At 41.0% G+C, this 14656-nt stretch overlaps 1 protein-coding gene across 2 annotated transcripts; it reads right to left on the bottom strand.

Annotated features, from left to right (window-relative positions):
* Positions 1-9888: 9888 nt before the first annotated feature.
* On the bottom strand, positions 9889-14047 carry LOC148018215 (uncharacterized). 2 transcript variants are annotated; one of them, XM_087661797.1, is made up of 5 exons: positions 13065-14047; positions 12281-12700; positions 11278-11608; positions 10431-10544; positions 9889-10320 (listed from the first exon to the last, which is right to left on the bottom strand). In XM_087661797.1, exons 1-5 carry the CDS (start codon positions 13440-13442, stop codon positions 10178-10180), a joined length of 1386 nt encoding a protein of 461 aa, XP_087517923.1. In that variant the 5' UTR covers positions 13443-14047; the 3' UTR covers positions 9889-10177. The 2 variants fall into 2 exon arrangements, with proteins under 2 accessions (XP_087517923.1, XP_087517922.1); XM_087661796.1 differs by having other exon boundaries at positions 11278-11611.
* Positions 14048-14656: the final 609 nt, after the last annotated feature.

Genomic DNA, 14656 nt, shown 5'->3' on the forward strand with positions numbered 1-14656 from the left:
TAAGAGAATGGATAGGGGCATATAAAAAGGGTAAAGGACATATGTATAGAAATCATATTTCTTTAATAATAACACAACTCTATTATTCACCTCTCAAGCTTCTCTTATGTCCTTTCATGGCTACTAGTTGTCTCTCTCCTTCTTTCATGTCTTCCTCTCTCCATTTCCAATCTTGTTTTTTAGGACAAAAACATTTGGGTAGGGATAGAATGTAAGAGAATGGATAGGGGTGTATAAAAAGGGTAAAGGACATATGTATAGGAATCATATTTTTTTAAATGATAGCATAGCTCTATTCTTCACCTCTCAAGCTTCTCTCCTGTCCTTTCATGGCTACCAACTATCTCTCTCCTTCTTTCATGCCTTCCTCTCTCCATTTCCAATATTTCTCTCCTTGTCTAGACTTTCTCTCTCCTCTACACTCTTGTTCTCTCTTCCTATAATCTTCTCTCTCCTCTCAGGTCCTTTCATGACACACCCCCAAAGAATGCATCATTAAATCCATTTTATTTTCCTTGTGCATTCTTTGTTGTACTTCTTTTTCAAGACACACATCCATAAGATCGTATGAAAAGCTATGGTGCTGATAGTCACAACTTTATGAACACCATACTTTCATATTACACATGAACGACCATGTCATATGGAACCAAGAGTGTAGATAGAAACCTATCAAAATTTCATTCGTACCTCACTCTATGAGCAAAAATCCAATGTAAGTTTTGTAAATATTAATACAAATGTTTTGAAAGGACTCTCTTTGTTGTTTTCATCTTGTGTTGTAAGAAGACATAAAATGAATGCAATGATAAGGAATAATTAAGAAAGCATTTTTTGAATATCAAATAGCATGTTATATTTAGAAAACTAAGGAAAACCACGTTTGAATGAAAAGTGAGTGATTGTCTTTCCCTAATGGAAAATGATTGATGGTTGGGTGGACTCGATAAGTCAGGTGCTTTTCTAATATGGAACTTTTAGGACCAAATTTAGACGCTAACTTTTCCTAGGGTTTGGTCTTAAAACCCGATCATGTACCTTACAAGTAGAGGGGTAGATTTCAACTCCCCCTCATCTCTCACTCACTATAAACCAAGTGCAACGAGTTACCTCCTCTCGATCTCAATGGATTACAATGTGATCATCCTGACTTAGTGCTAGAGTGTTTTTAGAGACTATTAAGTCTTTAGGAACCTTCAAGTCAATCCTCATGGATTGACACCAAGCACTTCACTGCAAGGTAGGGCCCAGGGCCACCCAGGCAATTAGGATAGACCCTAGATGACTATCGAGTGTCACCTTCCACAATTAAGTGGCGAGTATGTTATAGTTCCAAATTAATAGAAAGATCAACTACTCTCTTAGGTGGAAAGGCTGTCAGCACTTGAAAACAAATCCTTTTACTCTTCTAGTAATACTCTAAGAGCTTATTACTTCAATAAATTTTTAGACTAATTTGTATTTTTCTTATTGAGATTCAAAACAAAGATTTGAGACCTCTTCTTGTACTCCTTTTTTAGCTATTTTGTTGTGATAAGCTAAAAATATGCTATACTTTGGACTCCTACAAGATGCATCAACTATCCTTCCCACATTAATTCATATAAGGCTAAGAAAAGTTCATAGTAATCTTGTCTAGCTTCCTTAGCTAATCACAACCCAAAACAACATCAATGGGATCCATTTCCAATGCTATTAAATCCAGGGTACCTCATAATTTTCAACCAAGTGTAAAGGGAATTTTGAACACATTTGGCTATTGATTTTCTCATCTTCACTAGCTACTTGCACTTTGATGGGCTGTTGTAAATCAATGGGAAAGCATTTTAACCAATCCATCTCTTGTTCATTAATAAGCTATGTGCACTCCCAATATCAAGCAAAATGTGAACAACTATGCTATGGATACTCCCTTGAATCCAAAGTGTACTCAAGCTACTTGAACCTAGCCAAGCATCCATAAAGATGGAATAGGTTGAAGTAGGAACACTTCATAGCGAGACATGCTCTTTTCCACTCGATTCAAAGGGTACTTGACCACCCTAGTCAAAAGGAAATCCATCCAAGGGATCATAAAATTAATCGTGTTCACTAACATCCTCAAACTCTTCATTTTCAACATAATCAAGCACAACTAGAACCTCTTTTTCATCATCTAACTCAATGTTGAGCCTATTATTCACCTTAGCATTGTTGTAAGTAGATTTTGTTACATGGTCAAGCATGCACTTTCCACCCTTAAATTATAATCCCATTTCCTTTGTTTCCTTGAAGAGCTCCATTCGGTATGACTTTTTATCGGTTTGAGATGAAGAAGTTATTGGTTTGTTTTTGGCCTAAGGCTATACTCTATTCTAGGACTAGAAGGTGGCTTGAAATTGCTTTGTTGCTTGGACACATTTGATGAGAATAAGTAGGTACTCTTGGCCTATTGGTAGGCTTATTAGATCCTCCAAAATTCATTGCATGTTAACCTTTTGCTTTAAAAGAGTCCTTTTGATGTCCATAAGGCTACTGAATTATAGGCTCTCTCATATATTTTCTTGCATAGTGTTCTGCAATCTGGAGGAAGTGATTAATTTATCAAAAGAAAATTTTAAATATGCTTTTCCTTTCTAAAAAAATTCTAGGCTAGGGTTACAAGCAAGCCAATGTTATGCATGTTTAGACCAAGCACATACATGATCTTGATCTACTCAACATATTAGCTTTTTAGGTTGCTTTGCAGGGCTCTACTAATTTACTTTGAAAGCACCTACAATTTGCCTTCTAGTCTTAGTGGTGTCTTTGGAATCTATCACAAATTTTTTAGCTATTTTTTTGGGCTATTTCAAATTGGAACTAACAATAGTTTACACATTGGATTGTTGATGTCTTAATCTTTTCTATCTCCTTTATGTATTTTGCACAAGATTAATTATGATAATTAAACATGACTTACATTATATTTGTCTAAAATACCTTACTATTATAGCCCAAGGACTTCTTTAACAATGCAGTGGCCTTGCAACTATGTACTAGCTATGCAAATAAAAGTGCATGCATAGCTTAGTTCACATGATGACTAAACCCTAGCAAGCTCAAGAGGAAATGCACTTATAATGAAGAAATACATGCCTTGCCCTTGATGTCCCATACTACCAAGAGATTTAATTCCATAACCAACAACATAGAGCTTTAGTAGGAGAATTCGTAGAAAACCAAGGTAAAATGTTAAAAGAATTGCAACCTTTCAAAAATTGAAAACAACTTTGAGCTTAACATTTACAAAATATTTAGTTGTACAGAATGGAGAGTAAACAATGTGATTATAAATTCCCTCTAAGGTTATAAGTTTGATGTTTTTATCTCTTGAGAAAACCACTAGAAGATCATATGAGTAGACTATTGCTCAAACTTGTGAGGCTATCTTATGAGAGTGGGCCACATCTTATTCATATAGGGTTGATTAACAAGAGAGTCTTTGGTTCACTCTACTTTTGGGGTTGCATATTTGTCTAATCTAATGACCTTGAAAGCATAAAGAGACCAACATAGCTTGCTCTACCAAAATCACCCTCAAGCATAAAGGAAAACACACCAAGGTAATGGAGCAATGCATACCTTGCTAGCTTTTCACTTCGCTTATGGAATTGCATCATTGCTTCCTAGATGGTGTGACACTCAATATGCTTATCCTAAACCTTAAGAGGTGTTCAATTTGTTGATTTGCAAAGACATGCCTTGGATGAAGCGTTACTGATGCACATCAATATTCGTTTAAGGCATTAGAAAGTGGATCTCTCTCTTGGTTGCTCTATCCTACGTGCCTTTGATACATCTTAGAGGATGTTAATATGGCTTTCTTCTTTCTCTCTCCCCAAAATAACCTCATAGTTCAAAAGTTGTTACGAGCAAAGAAATTTGACAAGCCAACACATTGACTTGTAGGCCAACTATTAAACCTCAAAAACAATAAAGCTTCTGTCTCCCTAATATCATGTAAAAATCTTGATATCTTAAGATGTGCTTCACATTGTGGTATTACGTGATTAAGTTTTGCAACAATGTACAATGCACCAATCAATGAATGCTTACTCGACAAGATGCCTACATGAGAAATGCATGTTCAAAACCTACATTTGAGCAACTCTGCAATGCCTTTCCCTCAAAAGTGCAAAGATTTGGATGATGCCCAATCACAAATGTTCCAAAAATTTCCACACAATAGAAAAAATTATACAATGCACAAGCTACATCAATGCAAAGGCAAAATGGACAAATTACATCCTAGCAAGTATGATTGTACACCTAGGTTGTTATTGGCTCAAGAAATGATTGTTCATAGGCATCAATGCACTAAAATTAACACTTCAACTTCACATAGATATCAATAAAGCTTAATCTTTTTTCAACTTTAATTCCACCCACTCTCTAGACAATGTTTCTATGTGGTTTTCCAATATATTTACATATGTGTTTCTAGGTATTTTGGAAGGTGTGAATGTTTGAAACATACTTTTGTTATATATTTATCTAGGCAAGGAAGCTTTACTACACTCTACTTGAACTTCACAAAGTTCCCACATGACTCAGCATGCCTTAAGGGTCACTATAGGCATGCTTGGAAAATGTAATTTATGTTTGTAATTTGCTTGAAACATGTAACTTATGATTGTTCTAAACAATGAGTTTTGATTAATTGGAATATACAATATCTATTTAACATATGAGTCTGACTAGTATTAACAAGGGTTTTCTAATACAATAAAGCTACCGAGCAAAGCTATTGTGCAACAATTTTGCTCACAATAAAACATAGGTTTAATTTCATCCACAAAGGGGGTGAGTTGCAATGCAACAACATATGAGTTTGAAACAACAAAGTGCTCTAGATGGGAAAACAGTTATTCAAACTCTACATCCCAATACGCAAGGAGGACCCTTCCTCCTATGGTTATCGATATGTATCGTCCTCCTATCCCCTCTCTACATGTAGGGGAAAAGACCTCTTAATGACTGATTCCCAAGAGGTTGGGAATGTACGTCAAGCTGGTGAGAATGTGGAGATGTCTTCTTCTTATATTGAACATCTAAAACACCTATCATATTTTTCAAGCTATGGCGAAAAGACCTCAAGGGCATTTCTAATGAATGCAAGTGAAGCTTGGGGGAGGGCAAGCAAGTGCATAAGGCTATTATGGATTTGTTTATGGAGTCACCATGTAATAGATCCTATGACTATACTACTTATGGGGTCTTCATATATTTTATGGGCAAAATATTGTATGAAGATAAGTTTTTGAGATGACTTGTGGGGAGCCTTTTAGGCGCACTACACCATTGTTTAGTCCAAATTCATTAGGAGAGGCTTCTTCTAAGTCATCTTAGATTCTGCAAAAGAGAGAGATTGGTTGCTTGCATGTTCATTGGGTTATAGGGGAGACTTTGTGAATTGAATGGCCTAGTCTATTAGATCCTCTCTTGAGGGAGTTCCACTCTTAGAGTGCCATATTTGGGTCACATTCCTAAATCTATACACTCTCCTAAAAAATGAGGTTGAATCAATTTCCCCCTCCTACAATTAACAATTGTGGTAATAGAAAAGTATGCATCCTCTTGGGATAGGAGGGTGAAGCCCCATAGGTGCTTGGACTTTTTAATGCATCTGGAATTGAGATCATCTATCTGTTAAATTCTCCCCCTTCCCTAATGCTTTCTTTGTTTGTAAGTAGAATGGACATTTTGCTAGTAATTGTTCCTACAGGGCTGGCAAAAAAAGAGGATGGAGGGGCTAAAGAGAAGACAACCACCCAAAATACTTGGTTTGGGGTCACACGAGGGAAAGGAGCTACTATCCTCAGAAAATACCTCCATGAGTTCACCAGACTTCAACTAAGTGCAACTAGCAAAGTACAAGACAAAATACTAGCTAAGAATGAGTTTGGAGATAGTGCTAATGCCATGTAGAAGAACAAAGCACAAAATGGCAAAGAGAATGTTAATGCTAATCAAGGTATAGGTCAACTTCAAAAAATAGCAAAGGAAATATCAACAAACCTAGCTCTAGACGTGGTGGTTTGCTTAAAAGATTGGCTAGAAAAGGCTAGGTTTAGTATATGTCATCCCTTTGGGTGACCTTAACTCCAACTCTTAACACCTTTACAAGAGGGCTTAATATCTTTGCTTGGAATATGTAAGGGGTATTGGGTCTAATCCCAAAAAGTGAGTGGTCATTTCCTCGATGAAAGAGATGAGATTGGATGCACTTTCTCAATAGGAGATTAAGTGTGGGAAATATTATCCCATGCCTCCCAAAGATTTTCAAATTTCTCTTAGCATGCCTAACAGAGGTAGTGGTGGTACAACACTCCTATGTAGGTGCTCTCTTGACCCTTCTCCCATTAGCATAATGGAAACTTTGTCATTGATTGTGTGAAATGGGTTGGTTAAGATGGACTAATCGCAATGCTTATTTCTCAACGAATTTCCTTAAGCTCTCCACATAGTAACAAGATGGATCAGATCATATCATGCTTATGTAGCACCTTGACCTAGGCCTCAATTTCCTTCGAAGATCTTGTGTTGGATTCATGGGACTTGTCAAAAGAAGAATCGACGATGTTTCAATCACCTAAAAACAAGGTATGAGTGTCAAAATCATGATGATGCCAATGCTTCCCACACTTGAGCCCTTTCATTAGATTGATTGGATGTGTGTATAGAGACCATCACCTTGATAGGCTAACATCTAGAGGAGCATGGTGGATTCATCCATCTTCAAAATATGGCATGCACAAATATGTCTCTCTGTTCGAATCATTTCTTGATTCAGTGTACTCCAAGGGTAATGCATGATAACTCTCATAAGTTCGCCCCCCCTCCCTCTAAGCTCAATACTTCCCTACTTTTAAAAACTAGCTTAGGGAGTATATAGCTAATGCATGGCAAAGAGATTTAAAGGCTCTTAATCCAATAGAAAAGAGGGAGCGTAGAATTGAAAAAACTATAGAGATTGCTAATTCATTTAAATTTAAAAATGCTAATAACCTCAAGCATTTGGATATTTTGGTCATGGCTGCCAAGGATAATTTTATCTCTACTACTTGTGTGAGTTTCCTAATGACGGGATTGTTAGGTTTCTTCTTGCTAGGAATTTACCTATGACAAAATGAGAAGTTCGAAACTATTCGAATTCAAACTAGAATTGGATGGCTCCAAGTCAATGATTGTCCATCCCCATTCTCTTTTAGCTCTTTCAAACAAAAGCAACTTTAAGAGCAAATAGTCAAAGTTACTGATATGGATGGGGTAAAGCATATCTCAGAGTATGATATGGCCAAGGCCTTCTCTAGATTTTCTATCCAGTAAAGTTGGGGACATACCAAGTATCCATGGACTCCATATTACTAAGGCAAGGTAATTTTTGGTGTATGTTCCCATGTTTGATCATGTCTTGTCCAACGCTCTCTAGATGGATTTGCCCTTCTCGGAAGATACGTTTGTGTTGAGCTTAAGAATGTCTCTCCCTTGACCCATTCAATTAATGGAGGAGTTATAAAGTTTAGGCTAAAGAACCTTAGAAGAGCTTCATGCAAGGATTGGAGGCCAACTGCCTTGCTAAATACATCTTATAAAATCTTGGCCAAAGCCTTGACTGTAAGAATCCTCCTAGAGACATCCACAACACACAACTTTGTCGAGGTCAACCTTGACCTTGGACGGTATGTGCTTCACGGGCCAAATGTTCATAGTTGACAATGCTAACATATCATAGAAGGAAGATGCAGTTGCAATTAGCACTAAGGCCTTATCTAGTGTCTATGAACTCATTTGGTAAGGTTTCAAGATCATGGGTTAGTAAAGAAAAAACTCTAGTGCCGCCCAGAAACATCCTCCCTCATTGATGGAATGGTGTACACATGCAACAGCGGACTGCTGCCTGGATATGTCTGTCGCTGTCGGTTTGGCCATTCCCGACATCCTCTGATAATAAAGCTCTGTTTTTGGCTCACCCCAAAGAAAGCCAAAGATACGTACTGCCACGGCATTTCGACTTGGCAGGATCTGCGGGACATTCGCTATATCTGAGCAGTGGAAGCCCATTGAGCAGGAAGCTCACAGCAGTTTTAGCTAATCTAACAAAGAAAGAGACTGGCTGGTTATAGTATGTTGTACAGTCGAAGAAGATTGGCCTTCCTCCTCAAGAATGATAAGGGGACTGAGTTGGAAATTTTATGTTATCGGGGAAATCTCTGAAGCCAAATTTAAAGCAATCCCGACTGAGATGAATGAAGAATGGCTCACCTAAGTTTATGCTTGTTGGGCGCAGCATCATCGAACTTCAGCTGGCCAGTAAAAGCCAAAAGGATAGCTATTCCAGTTTTGAAGGCCACCCTGAAGGCCACCCCCCTTCACGACGCGCACACAATCTGCTCCTCTGGCGATGGTCCTGATGAACAGATTGCCCACTAGGTATAGATTTGGCAGACCATTCCCCACTCTCTTGAGAAGGATTCCAGGAATCAGTTATTCATGTGTTTCGGGCGTACGAGAGTAGCTGCAGGACTTGGTCGAAGATTCAAGACTCGCTTATGGGGCCAAAATTAACATGGTGCTATTGACTGGAAGATGGCATTTACAAGGGCAAAAGGGACGAGTATCTCAGGCCGTTTACGAACCTTGGCAAATAATCAGAAGTACCACCGTCCTTAAGCTTTGGGAAGGCAGGAAAGCACCCCTGTTAAGAGGCAAAACCCTGGTTAGACCCAGCGGACCAATTTGGCGAGTATTGTACTTAGGCTATCACTCTACTTAAGGTTTAGTTCAGAGACGACTGTTGGAAGTTGAAAATTGTCAAGCTACAGAGCTCGATTAGAGCTTAATTCGGTCATAATAGCGGGCAAGATGAGAAACTCTATTACAGTTGACCCCTCTGTACGGCTCTTACATAAAATAACTGTGCACGTATTACAGAGAACGAAACGAATAGGAGTTGTAGCAGAGACTAATGTTACGATTGAAAGACATCTAGCCTGGCAGGTTTTCCACATCAATTACAACTACAAATAGAAATTTAATGACGGTGGAGCAACCAAAGGCTATTAACGGGTTGAACAGTCGTTTGCACTGTTGAAATGAAGGCCCTACTGCCAAGCAAGAAATCAGTGACCCAGTCTAAAGGTTTGGGAGGTGGGCCTGTTGGACGATAGGTTAGAAATTATCTTCGAAGAATATACACGTGCGCTTAGAACCCTTACGAGATGGAGTTTCTACCTGGAGGATCGTCATGGGTGCTGTCATGTCTGCAGATAAACGTGAAAAGAGAGGAACGTATAATGGAAACGTAGTTGTGGGGAGAGGAACCCCCGAGACATCACCATGGGATGGATGTATCCTATCAAATGTTTTGGAGTATCATATGCCTTCCCTGGACTTCGGAATTTCTTGTGTTACCTATTATCATAATATATATTTCCACATCGAAAATCTTAAGGGTGAGAATTGAACAAATATACAATTCAAGGGTCTTTCCAATCAAAATATCATAATAAAGTAAGTTCCAGGATCATTGTACCAACGACATGGGTCAAGGATTATATAGCTACAAGAATTAAGTATACAAGAAAAGAGAGAAAGGACACCAATATGTACAGCTTATAACATAATATGTACTATTCTGTACACGAGAATTAAGTATACAAGAAAAGAGAGAAAGGACACCAATATGTACAGCTTATAACATAATATGTACTATTCTGTACACGAGTCATTAGCAAGCTACATATGTATCAAGCCATTGGCATACTACGCATAAGAGACCGCACAACCTACCAGTGCATTATCAGTTAGAAGGGCAGGAATAAACCGTTCAGAATCTTTCAATAACTGTTCAAGAGACGTAAGGTAAATGCTTAAAGGCTTGAGGCAAAAACATTTTATAAAATCTCCGATTAAAAATGGAACTACAAAGACTAGGGCCTATTGGCCAAACCTTATTTATTGCAACAAATAAGGAGTAAAATTATGTGCCATAAGGTTATCCACCATGCGTTCGTTTGATCCAATGTTTCTTCTTATTCATCTCACCCAATGGAATTTAGAATAGGTTAAGCAAAATAGGGTAACGTAGTTAGGGAAATAATTAATTACAAGGAAGGTGCAGCTACTCCTATACCCCCCAGGCTAAGCCTAAGATTTAGTACGTCCACTCTGTAGGAAGACTGACATCAGGAGCCACCTCCTGTAGCTGAGAATGAAGAGGCTTCCAGCCAGTGCTGCTGCTCTTAGGGCTTGTACTCGAGTTGGTAGGTGGATGATTTGGTTTGGAAGACGAGGAATCTGTATGCAAAGCAAAGACATAACCCACATTCGTTAGTTTCTTGGTATGATGTGACTCTACTAACCAAGAGCTTGAATGTTGAAAAGGAGAAGGCATCCTGAATCCTTACCCCGGCTGCGCGCAGCAACTGTTGCAAGGGCCGACAATGGGCAGGAAAGGGTATCTTCTATGTTTAAGTTTAGTGCCTGCACTATACGAGACGGAAGGAGAACCGTCGAGCAAGCTGAAACACAAGATCCACCAAAAAATCAGACATGATAGTCGCCAAGAGCACCAAAACCTTGACCAGCACATGACATCTCTTAAGGACCAAAACCCACACAAAGTAGCAGGCAATTCGATTGCAGTCCTGTGCATTAAAATCTGCAGCTATCAGATCTGTCTGATGCTTCCGGTTTGAACCCTTCCTGTCAAGAGACATTGCGTACAAGAAACTGCGGGTATGACTTCGCAAACAATGAATTCTCTACCCTTTTCATTGTGGCCAACCCTATGTTATTCCCATGCGACATCAGTGATACCATGAGCTCCTGCTAGAAAGCAACCCTGTAACCCCACAGAGTAGTGACGCGGAGGCTCCCTTGCAGAAGTACATGATCTGTCTGATATCAGGAAAGTCGCAGACCCATGTGGGAGAATGCCTGAGATTTCTTGTAATCTGTAAGAAACTACGACAGATGGGACAAATGCAACGTGGGCTAATGCATACCCACTAACAATCAAAGAGCCCTTCAGAGGGGGCCATGAGCCTCAGGGTTCCAGCATAGTATCGAATGCAGTAAATGAAGCCGGATGCTAGTTGATTGGTGCAATCGCTCAGGAAAATGTCACAGAAACGAGCACTCCTCAGAGAGTGAGTTGCATGTGTACCTATAACTCGTACCATCTTAACGTAACACCAAAAGATTCTTTACAGATGACGTACAAATCCAAAAGGGCAAACTCAGAGAACGAACCTGGTTTTCTTCTGAAGTCTGGTCCATGGCCTGTCCTCCGAGGCAAGAACACGCCAGTGCCACCGGACTCACGAGCGCCTGGGGCACCCAAGAAGACAGCCCGCATGCCAGATCCGCTTCTCTGTTGGGGGCCGGCGGGGAGAGAGGGCGGGTAATGCTGATAGCCCACTTGGTGGGGTGCCCAGGCGGCTCCATTTCTCGATCTGACATGAGAATTGGAGCCATGCGGGTGGTGTGGATGGTAGTGATGGTGGTGCACGGACAGGTTCTGCTGTTGCTGCACCATTTGCTGCCCGCCCCAATTTGAATTGGCGCTTCTACCAAGATCAAACTGCTGCAGCAAAAATAACAAACCCTTATTCACATCCGCAACCGCCTCTCGCACCCTTCTCGAAACACACAAACTCACGAAAAAACAAACTTCCAGTACAAACTGCCAATATCCCTTTTAGCCGTCCATCTGTCGCTCTTGTAGCTCAGATAGCACAAGGTTCTTAGGGGAAAAAGGCAAAGAACAGGATTCCAGTTCACATAATCACCCCTGATGATATCCGAGGCAATGTCCAACCACTTGCTTGCACCCGATCCTACCGTTACTAAATCCCCACCTACAGTTGCATGTTGACATTCCGCCTGACAGTGTCACTCTGTAATAAAGCATCTAAAAATTAAATCCCACTACGATAACAATCCGCCCGGCTCCGTCACTCTGTTTTGGGCCTTCCAAGAGGTCTATGCTAATACTGTGAGTAAAACCCATATCCACTCATAACTCTCTCCGTACCAGGCTGCTCGTGAAAAAGTTCAGACCACCTTATAACATTTACTCTTGAAACCCTAAACATTACTCGGTGAAGTATAATCACTTTCAATTACTATAACTACACTCCTTAGATGTTCATCAGTGATGCAGTGCTCGCACTAACTGACAAACCATTCGATTAAGCACCCAACATGCGATTATTCCAAAATTAATATCAATGAAGATGGAGAAGAAGGATACCTCGCCTTTGTTAGACTGCCCTTCTGCCACCTGCGTTGAGCAAACAGAGCTATGACTCCTGGCACGTGTGGCCCAGTAGCCTTTGGGCTGGGCATAGGCAGGTATTGAGCTAAGAGCTGGCGTTGATGCACCTCCCAGCTGCCTTGAACAAGACAGACTGGAATCCTGATGAACAGCAGCAGTGAAAGACATCTGAGCGGAGGCATAGGCCTTCATTTCTTCTTCCATCCTCAGTCTCATCAGCTCCACATACAGTAGGTCTAGGGCATCTTCCTCCACATGGGTGGCAGGAGGAGGGGAGGGAGGGGAAGAAAGCCCAGAAGAAGAAACAGGGGAGGTAGATTTAGGGTTCTTCAATCCCTTGCTCCAGGAAGCGCTTCCTCCAGACAAGATGGACTGGGGCGATGTAGAAAGTGAAGCCTGCATCAGAAGAATTTACTCAAGTTGAGTGGTCAAAGGAACAGAGAGTTTGGAACAGATAGAACAAACTGCAAAAGACGCAAGTATCACATGTTAATGGGTCAAACGGAGCTCCTGCGCAGGGACTGCGGATTTAGAACAGAAAGAACTACATCAGTCACAAATCTCATTTAGAGGACGGAGAGCTTAGAACAGATAGAAAACTGCACGAACAATTTTCATACATTTGAGTGGTCTAATGGAGTCCATTACCAGCGGACTGAGGACTTGGAACATAGAGAACTCCACAAGGCATAAATCTCATCTAATTGAGCAGTCTTAGTGCAGGACTGAGAGCTTAGAACAAACAGAAAAAACATGGCACCTGAGAGGTCCAGGCCCTTTTTGTTTGCTCAATGGAGAGAGAAGCAATCTTGCAGTTGTCGTGTTTGTCGTCGTCGTCGTCATCTTGGAGCATGGAATGAGCTATCTGCTCAGCCAGTCCTGCCATGTAGTCGCCGCAATCCTCCTCTTCACTCTCAGTTTCAGTAAGGCCTAACGGGGAGGAGGAGGATCCAGGGGAGGAGTTCTCAGAGGTCCAGAAGGCAGGGGGCCACTCAGGGGTCTGAGGTGCTGGTCGGGTCTCCATGGCAGCTGATGGGAGGTTCAGGACGGCAGATCTATAAGAAAGGGGGGCAGGGGAGGGGGCATGGGGGGGTAAGGGGGGAGGAGAGGAGCTCTGAGGCCGGCCACTAGCAGACATATCTCCTAGCTCTCAGGAATAATGTTTAGCTAAAACCATCTTGATTCATAATAATAGAAGTGGATGGGAACTTGGAAGAGGAGGGCAAAAGGAGTGTCATAACATGAGGGTCTACAAGGGGAAAACGGATCTCCTTCGAGACAGAGAGCAGGCGGCAGAAAAGGATGCGGCTGGTGGGCAGCTGGAAGTAAAACAAGAAGAGGAAGATGCACAGATAGAGAGAGAGAGAGAGAGGGATCTCGGGAGAGAAGACAACACTAAGTTACAGTCCTCAATTTGAACCCCCTTCCATTGCTCCACATGAAGATAGCAAACACTAGATAAGACCTATCATTCCCCTTCCTTTTGGTTGCTGTTGCTGTTGTTTTGGTTTTTCATTATCTTTTGTCTTCATTCTTTACTGTGGCCCTCCTCTCTCTCTCTCTCTCTCTCTGCAGGTCTGTGTTTGTGGCAGGGGAGGCAGAGAGAGAGAGATGGGGGGGACTATCTTTCGTTTCAAATACTTTGGATCGGATTGGATGGATGGATGAGAAGAGGAAAGCGAGAAGGGGGACTGGATACCATTAAAGTTGAGGCACTTGCGCTTGTTTCCAATACTGATCAGAAAAGAGGAACATTGAAAGCTGTGAGATTTCAATATTCAAATGCTTTATTACAGCTCAGTATAGCCTGCTGCCTCCCCCTCTCCTGGGCCAACAGCCTGTTTCACACCCCAAGCTGTTGTCTGGGACTGCCTCTGCCTTACCACCCCCCCCCCCCCTCCCCTTCAGGCTCATTTTACACCTATTCACACTCCACGCGCGTGTACAAGTAACACTAGTCTTCACTTCTACAGTGCCTTTTAACGCTGGTCTTCACGAGACACTTATGTACAGCAATGTTTATTTCTATTATGTCTTTAAGGGGTAGAGTACCAAGGTGCTCAATTTACTTATAAGAGTCTAAGAGACCCACACGGTGCAAGGCTATATGTTGTGCTTTTTGAAGATCTTCCTTTCTTACTCCTCCATCCAACTTGACCTATTCAACTACGTACCCTTAGTGTAAACTATTGTGTTGTGTGCTCCAAAATCAAGCTTTGGTAATTGCAAATCATCAAGTGCAGCCAATTGATCCAACCCTTGAACTTGGTCAAAAGTGTCACCTCTTCCTAACCCTCTTATTTGTTTGGACTAGCTATGTTATGAAGGCCTCTCTCTTAACTTATGCACAAG

The sequence above is a fragment of the Lygodium microphyllum genome, chromosome 21, assembly GCF_053477565.2.
Source record: "Lygodium microphyllum isolate KBCC chromosome 21, Lygodium_microphyllum_v1.1.10, whole genome shotgun sequence".
NCBI classification, from domain to species: Eukaryota; Viridiplantae; Streptophyta; class Polypodiopsida; order Schizaeales; family Lygodiaceae; genus Lygodium; species Lygodium microphyllum.

Coding starts and splice junctions, on each gene's coding strand:
- LOC148018215 (XM_087661796.1), bottom strand. CDS start 13,442: ATGTCTGCTAGTGGCCGGCCTCAGAGCTCCTCTCCTCCCCCCTTACCC. Junction 11,612..12,280: donor GGCAGTCTAACAAAGGCGAG/GTATCCTTCTTC, acceptor TTTTTGCTGCAG/CAGTTTGATCTTGGTAGAAG. Junction 10,321..10,430: donor AGTTGCTGCGCGCAGCCGGG/GTAAGGATTCAG, acceptor CTTTGCATACAG/ATTCCTCGTCTTCCAAACCA.